This window comes from Silurus aristotelis (assembly GCF_946808225.1).
Source record: "Silurus aristotelis genome assembly, chromosome: 17".
Classification (NCBI taxonomy): domain Eukaryota; kingdom Metazoa; phylum Chordata; class Actinopteri; order Siluriformes; family Siluridae; genus Silurus; species Silurus aristotelis.
Window position 1 is genome coordinate 1,046,923 of NC_139590.1, and position 8,874 is coordinate 1,055,796.

The following is an 8,874-nucleotide window of genomic DNA, read 5'->3' on the forward strand; positions in this document are numbered from 1 at the left end:
ACACACACACACATATACGTCTAGTATAAATCTCTGATTACACACTGCCCTCCATTTGTTGCATTTTCTTCTTTTGTTCTTTTGGCTTCTCCCATTAGGGGGCGCCACAGCAGATTATCCATCTCCTGTTGTGTTTGTATCGGCGTTTAAACTTTTACAGTTGTTGTTTTTTTCTTCCTCATCGCTTTAAAATCTCGAAATATCGTTTTGATTTCCTGCATCCTCTACATTCCATTGGCTCCGTTTCTTCTATTCTAAGGCACGTGAAATTAGCTAGACCTTCAGGGGCAACAGCAGCACAGGTCATGTGTATACCGGGAGCAAGGGTGCCGGACATAGCAGGTCAGCTTAGGTTTTTAGAAAAGCACAGGTTCTCTAAGATAGCTTTTCACACAGGAGCTAATGATATACGCCTTCAACAGTCAGAGTTTACTAAGAGTAATAATATAGAGGTGTGTAAATTAGTGAAGGCAATGTCCGATGCAGTAACATGCTCTGGCCCCATCCCAATGCGATGTGGCGATGTAGCCTACAGCAGGTTATGGTTGCTGACCTGCTGGATGTCCAAGTGGTCCAAAAACAATGTGGGCTTCATAAATAATTGGAGCAATTTTGAGACCCAGGCTGGTCTGTTAGGGCAGGACGGTATCCATCCCACTCGGGTAGGTGCTGCTCTCATTTCTTGTAGTATAGGTCATAGTCTCAGAACAGCACTAGTTAACAAGTGACTGTCCAGAGCCAAGGCCAGGGAGCAGACCGACAGGCTAAACCGACCGTCTGCTAGCTGCACAGAGTCGTCACTCAGGATCCACCAAATTGAGACTGTGTCTGTCCCCCGAGCGAAAGCAAAATGTAGGAAGTCTGTTTAAGTAACCTGATTAAAATTAAATTAAATAGGACTGAATGCACAGCAGCACCTCTGATCTAAAGGTAGAACTGTTGAATATTAGATCTCCCACGTCAAAAGCGCTGACTATAAACAAAATTATTACCGACCAGGAGTTTAAAATAATGTGTTTGACAAAAACGTGGATTAAACCGAATTAATATGTAGCATTAAATAAAGCGAGTCCTCCTGGGTAAAGTTACGTACACCAACCCCATCTAAATGGCAGAGAAGGCGGAGTCACAGCTATTTATAATAATAATAATCTAAGTGTCGCACAAAAGACTAAACCCAAATGTAAAAAAGTTCTTTACACCAGCATAAAATATTCAGTGTCCAAAAGTAGGTCTAGTCAGTCAATTCCATTAATTATTATTTATAGACCCTTAGGAGCTACATCTTTAGACAAAGCATAAATTGTTGGTGACTTTAATATTTATTTTGATAATCAAGAAGACTCCTTAAGAGCAGCAGTTGTGTCTATTCTAGATTCAGTTGGAAATAATCAGAATGTTATAGGACCCACTCATATTGGAGACACACTCTCGATTTGTTACTAACATTTGGATTAAAAATAAAAAAAATTGTCATATTTCCACAGTCTGAAGCGATTTCAGATCATTACCTCATCTCTTTTAAAATCTGCCTTAGTCATTGCATTACTACCTCACCACGTTACCGTGTTAAGCGTACATTCACGTCGGCTACAGCAGTGAGTTTTATCAATAATCTTCCGGAAATGGCGATATTAAATTGATCTCCGTCTGACCCCGCAGAGCTTGACTGGGCCACTGATTTAGGGCTACAGTTTGCTTCTGACCCCTCAACATCGTTTATCTGTAATAAATGGACATTCGGTGCCACCCAGATGAGGATGAGGTTCCCTCTTGAGTCTGGTTCCTCTCAAGGTTTCTTCCTTCTGCATCTCGGGGAGTTTTTCCTTCACCACAGTCGCTCATTCAGGGACAAACTTACTTATAAAGGACATATTCATTTTTATCACCACATTATCTGTGTAAAGCTGCTTTCAATGTTCATTGTTAAAAGCGCAATAGAAATAAACATGAATTGAATTGAATTGAATTGAATTGATTAATAAGACGGATATTTGATTTGGCACATGTTTTATGCTGGAGGTCCTACCTAACACAACCCTCCACATTTATCCGGGCTTGAGAACGGCACTAAGAGTGCACTGGATTGTGCAACCCTAATGAGTGGGTTAACTTCCAGCTAATCACAATCTACTATTTACATCTGAAGTCGGGATAATTATATATCCAGCATTAATGAAAAAAAAAAATTATAATACATTTTTATTAATTAAGAAATGGTCAGTAAATGAACAGAAGAGAAATCCAAATTAAATCAATATTTGGTGTGACACCATTTGCCTGCAAAACAACATCAGTTCTTCTTTTTACTCTTGCACACAGTTTTTGAAGGAACTCATTGTGTAGGTCATTTCAAACATCTTGTAGAACTAAGCACAGATCTGCAGTGGATGCAGGTTCCTCAAATCCTTCTGTCTCTTCATGTAATTTCAGACAAACTGGATGATGTGGAGATCAGGACTCTGTGAAGGCAAAAACTAACTCTTTCAGGACTCCTTGTTCTTCTCTACGCTGATGATAGTTCTAAATTACATTATCTGTATGTTTGTGGTTGGTGTCCTGCTGCTGAATACATTTGGGGACAATCAGATGCCTCCCTGACGGTACTGCGTGATGGAGAAGTATCTGCCTGTGTTTCTCAGCATTGAGGATGCCATTAATCCTGACCACATCTCCAACTTTATTTGTAGAAATGCAGCTAAAAACCCTGCAGGAAACCTTTCAAATGTTTTACTGTTGCTGCAGACACTTACTATTGTACCGCTCTCCAGACCTTCAGCAAATATCCTGCCTCCTGCTACAGCAAATATTTCAGATTTTGACTCCAGAGCACCTGCTGCTATTTGTTTCAGTTTTCATGCAGATTTGAGACACTAAATCTTATTTCCACTTTTTTTCAGTGTTCTCTAGACAGTAGATGGGTGTACCTGGGTTCAACTAGTTTTCTCCGGTTCTTTGCTGATTGCACTACTGTACATCTGATGTTGAAGGGTAAGTATCCTTGGCCGACCACTCAGCTACATTCTTTGAACATCATAGCTTGAAGAGCACATCTTTAAACCCCGGAATGCTTTGAGATCTTTGCCTGGGAGAGACCTTGCTGATGCAGTAAAAGTCCATTGTGTCTTGTTGCTGTGCTCAGTCTTGCTATGATGTAGGATCTGTTACATGAAACTGTCTTCCACAGCCTGAACCACAGTAGCAGAGTTTGGCTGTTTCTTACTCAGTCTGAAGCTCCTACACAGCTGCTTCTGTTTCACTTCATAACTGGGTTTCAACCTACAGATGAAACTGATGATCATAAGCACCTGCTTGGTAGAATTGGTTAATCAGACACCTGACTCTGATCCTACAAATTCCCTGAATTTGTGAAAGTGTACAAAGTGTGCAAAAGGAAGAACTGAAAGCCAAACGATGGTCACAACAAATACTGACTTGATTTAGATTTTTCTTTTGTGTAAATTGATCAAAATAAACAACAAAAAATTCTAGATAAATCTGGGTTTGGTGTATACCAGGAGAAGACTGAATACCAGAATGTGCTGCAACTGTAAAGTGTGGTGGAGGAGAGATAACAATCTGAAGCAGTTCTATTATAATGACAGCCCTGTGTACAAAGCGAGCTCTAAAAACACATGAGGACGTTTTGATGCTTACAAAAGAACCATCAAGGAACTCATGCACCACTTTTTTTTTTCAGTCACTAAATTGGAGTCACATGGTTCGGTAAAAGCGTTCGGCCAGCCTTTTTTCTTCATGTCATCTCGAGCAACTCTTTAAAAGGAAAAAAAGAAAAGCAGAAGAGACTTAGAGAGACGCCTCCCATTGCATCTGTGACGTGAAACTTTCACTTCCTCTGCCTTGTTTGAACAGAAATCCTCCACCTCTTACACTCTTCTCTTTTACTCTGTGCATCTGTCTATCTCTTTTCTTTTTCCTCTTCACTCCTGCTGTTTGCATAGTCTGCAGCCAGAACCAGAACCGGACCCCGCATCCGAACTCAGCCCCGGCTCCAGCTGCAGGTACGCTGAACTCGCTCAATGAGCTCCTGATGCCTCAGCAATTAGATGAATAAATCTGAGACGAATGAAAATGTTGCAATGGAAATCTGTACAGAGGAACATTTCTGCTCAGAGATAATGTTTATGGGTCAAAACAGGCTTTAATGCACCTGCAAATTCAAAAAATATATTTCATTTTTAGGGGCTTTTTTTTCAGGCTGTAAAGTTTAACACTAAAAAAAGGGTACTTCAGGAGTACTCTCATAGTCCCCTTTTTGTAAATGTGCATGTTCATAAAAGGCACTGCAATCTTTTTAGATACCAATGTGCCATTATCACGATCACTAAAGCCAAACTAAGAGCTGTAGAGCTTTTAATGCAAGAGCATGATTTAAATGTGCATTAGTGGTCAGTTACACCCTCGAAGTCCTCTTAAAGGAACTGTAAAGAAAAGCGGTGCGGAAAAGGTTTATTTCGATAAATTTCTAAATCGAATATATCGAAATTCGATATAGTGCCAATGATCATCTCTGACGTGCAACGTTTTTATAAACCGTTCGAAAATATCGTGAGGTTACGCCGCTGCTGGAAGACACTTGATGTTCAGAAAGACCTGAGTTTCACGATGATGTTGTTACAGACTTGTAAAAAAACATGCAGTAAAGTTGAACCGGAATCGCATAAACTTCGCGTTTTCAAAAATTCTCTGCCGAAAAACTGATCATCGGCGGTCGTTTGGAGGACACACGGGCGTGTCTCAGTATCCTCGCTGTAGGATGTGGTCTAACTGAAATCTCACACTCGCCTTCATTAGCACCTCGTTACACCTCGTGAGAAAGATCTCGCAGCTCACAGGGAAACCAAATGTTCAAAGGTCAGGATTTTCACAAGCTTAGGTTATGGAGCTGTTCCAGCATCAGGGATACAGGTGTGTGTGTGTGTGTGTGTGTGTGTGTGTGTGTGTGTGTGTGTGTGTGTGTGTGTGTGTGTGTGTGTGTGTGTGTGTGTGTGTGTGTCACAAAAAAAAATTTTTTCACCATGCACACCAAGAAGAATAAAATATCATTAGAAGTATATATTTAATTGCAATGATGTTTTGTTCCTCTGGGTGTTTGCAGAAGTCTTTATTTTTGCACACACACATTCCATGGAGTTCACACATCCTGTGGTATCTGGAGGTTTAAGACCTTATGAGAGAATAAATTAAGACAAGTATGCAAAGAACAAAGTGCACCAGCATCCTCTTTCTCTTTCCTTCCTCTATTTCATGCAGTTGTGATGAAGAAGCAGGATGAAGCTCTGCTCTGCGCACAAACAGGCAGAACGCTGGAGTGAAAATCTTCGGAGATAAAAGTCTTTAACTTTGTCAGCATCTTAAGAAATCTTTACATTTTGGAGTTACATTTTTTTTTTATATCTAATATAAAAAAAAATCTTCTCCTTTATCTCATGAATTCTCTGCCATCTCGAATGAGGCACTTCCTTTTTCAGACATTTCCTGTGCAGCAGTTTCACCATGCCGAACGACAAAAAAAAGCACCTTCATCATGCATTCTAAAAGACACACTCTTTTTTTTCATGTTGATTTCCTCAGTGTGACAAGTTTGTGCCTCTTTTTATCATTTTACACCGACCATCAAGACTTCACTATTCCCTGCTTCTCAAACTCTCTCCATTAACTTTATTCGTTTTTTATATAAGTAGATTCGAATCATCTCATCTCATCTCATCTCATCTGATCTTCAGCTCTGGAAATGATGAGGGGGTGTGAACTTTGCACAGCATTATTTTATGTGTTCAGAGTGAAAACCAGCATGTTTTTTCCCCCACAAACACCTTTAAGAAAATGACAGCGTGTTCATTTTTCACATTTCACCGTTCCTCCTTCTACTGCAAGAGATTCTTCTGTTCCTCTGAGGGAACCCTTGCAGTTCTAGGTGGAACCCCACCAAGAGCTTGACAGTGTGGATTGTGGTCACAGAGTTATTCAGGGGCAGTAAAATGATTCTTTTATCATTTTTTGTTAATATAATTAAAAAAAAAAATTATTATTATTATTATTATTATCTTCTTATCTCACTAATATTAATATGCTAGTATGATTATTTAATTATTTTAAATCTTTTTTTTTTTAAGATATAATTGATATTTTTTTTAATTCCAATATTTATTTAGTGCAAGTGACTTAATGATCTAATATTTTTATTTCCATTTATGTACCACATATTAAGACCAAATTAGTGAACAAACAATCCAACAACAGTAATAATTTAAAGAAAAATGAAACACTGGGGTCAGTTTTTTGCTGTTGTCTGATCAAACTGCACACTTAATTGCACATGTGACTGTTTCTCTGTCTTTTTATTGGTCAGGTTTGAATTAGAAAAAAGCTCCAGTTCGGTTCAGTTGACCAACGAGTCGACTCTTCAAGCCGCCATTTATTTAATGCAACAAATGAGACATTTTTCATTAACGTGAAAAACTTGACAGTTTTAATGGTTTGACCACTTCTGAATAATGAACTTTCACTTTCAGCGGTAGTTCACTTGCTGTAAAATACAATAATAAACACTGAACTGGGATTTCTCTCGTCTGCTGATCAGAAAAAAAACGCTGAGGAGAAGCAGTTTGTTGTGTGTATATTTTGTGTAAAGATTTTGTGTGCTGGTTAAATCACTTCTGACACTGTAGCTGATGAGTTTATCGTGTGTAGTGTCACAGTTTAACGTTTCATTTTGTCCGATCTGAGAAACGTGGCCTTTCTGTAATCTCGATTCTAAAACAAAAACACACGGCAAGACTCGTTTACTTTGTCCAGTGAGTCGATTAAGAATCACTTTCTCACTTGATTCCCCTTTTGATAAGAAGATTGACTGAAGAATTGACTGCATAGAGAACCCAGAAGACAGAGAACCCACCGTTCACACACACATTAAACACCGATGAGTTTAAAAATATATCTTCTTCAAGTCCCAGTCCAGTAGCTGCTCATACAATCTGATCCTGATCAGGTCATTAATAGCAGTCAGATATTAGAGTCTCAATCCAATAATGCATGAAACACGATCCAATCTCATCCTCCAGATCTCCTCACTAACACTCCAACTTTCTCTCCGCATTTTTTAGCTCATCATGGCCAGGAAAGTCGTCAGGACCAGTAAATTCCGCCACGTCTTCGGACAGGCCTTGAAGGCAGACCAGTGCTATGATGACATCAGGATCTCTCAGATGACATGGGACAGCAACTTCTGCTCCGTCAACCCCAAATTCGTGGCCATGATCGTGGACGCCAGCGGGGGAGGAGCCTTCATCGTCCTTCCTCTCAGCAAGGTGACGCCCCCACGCAGCAATACGTAGCGTTACAAGACATTAATGCAAAATAAAATACAGGTGAAACCTTTGGTGTGATCACAGAGCCCCCTAAAGACCCCAAATCATTTCTAAATAATTGAATGTATGAATATTAACAGCTTGAAATCTGATCAAACTGCACACGTGACTCTCACTTTTTCTGGGGGGTTTTGTTGTTTTATTGTTTAGTCAGAACCGTTTTTATTTTGAAATCAGCGCTCAGGTAAAAGAGTCGAGTCAAAAGAGTCGTCACATCATTCGATTCTTTTATGTAAATCAGGAAGTCAGGTTTCTTCATCAAGCGTCATCAGATCTTCACACGTCTGTTTTTTTTTCTTTCATTCTCTCCTCACACACGTTGTGCACACTGTTTTTGCCTTATATGGGCAGTGTGTGTATCAGTGTGTGCACAGGATGTGGTGAGAAACGAGCAGATCGAATGTGTGACGAGAAGGACAGCTGCCTGTTCCAAAAACACACATACATCAGTTACCCGTGTGTGTGTGTGTGTGTGTGTGTGTGTGTGTGTGTGTGTGTGTGTGTGTGTGTGTGTGTGCCTGAAAGGCAAACCACCTTCAAAAAAGAGACGCACATTTTTATTTTTATTTGTTTGTTTGTTAATTTAGTTATTTTTCTTTTATCTTATTTTTTTGTATCTTCAGAAACTATTGATCTACATCTACCTTTAATGGTTCCTCAGTTGGCCCACTGAGGTTCAGGTTCTATGCAGAACCCTACACGACCTCATGCACCCCCGAAATAACCTATTTTTGGGGTTCAGTGATGTTAAGATTATTGGGGCTCGTTTTTTGTATCTCTTTTTCTCACACTATGTCTCACCTCTGTTTTACACTATGTTTCATCCTCTCTGTCCCATTCTGTCTCACACTGTCTCACCCTCTCTGTCCTACACTGTCTTATCCTCTCTGTCTCATCACACTATTTCTCACCCTCTTTGTGCCACACTATGTCCCATACTATGCCTCATCCTCTTTGTCTCACTCTATGTCTTACCCTTTTTTGCCCCACACTATGTCTCACCCTATCTGTCCCACACTATGTCTTTCTCTATCTCACACTCTCTGTCCCACACGTTGTCTAACACTATGTCTCACCATCTTTGTCTTACTCTCTTTCTCACACTACATCTCAGTTTGTCTCACCCTCTCTGTCTCATACTATCGTACTTTGTGTCTCTTTCTCTCACGCTTTTTTGTTATCCGCCTACTTTGTCTTCCATTTTGTCTCACTCTCTCTATCTCAATCTCTATTCGTTCACTCTATCTTACCCTTTCTTTTTCTCTTAGTCCCTCTCTCTGTGTCTCGCCTCCCCCATTGTCTCATTTTAAACTCCTGACAGGTCTTTAAGTTTTTTGGGATAAATGAAGGTTCTCTTTAGGTTGATTAGAAGGATTTGACTCTGTCAGTGGAGCACAGCACCTCCAGCTGGTGAATAACATCTCTACACTTTCATCATTCCTCTTTCTTTTCTTCTGTTTCTCTCTCTCTCTCTCTCTCTCTA

The 8,874-nt window shown here is 39.8% G+C and overlaps 1 protein-coding gene across 1 annotated transcript in view; it reads left to right on the forward strand.

Moving 5' to 3' along the window:
* Positions 1–3,809: 3,809 nt before the first annotated feature.
* coro1a (coronin, actin binding protein, 1A) overlaps positions 3,810–8,874 on the forward strand; it is an 8,415-nt gene continuing 3,350 nt past the window's right edge. The window contains exons 1-2 of the mRNA XM_083566322.1: positions 3,810–4,022; positions 7,128–7,331. Coding sequence (XP_083422448.1) covers positions 7,134–7,331 — 198 coding nt within the window. The 5' untranslated portion in view covers positions 3,810–4,022; positions 7,128–7,133. The remainder of the gene's footprint in view (positions 4,023–7,127; positions 7,332–8,874) is intronic.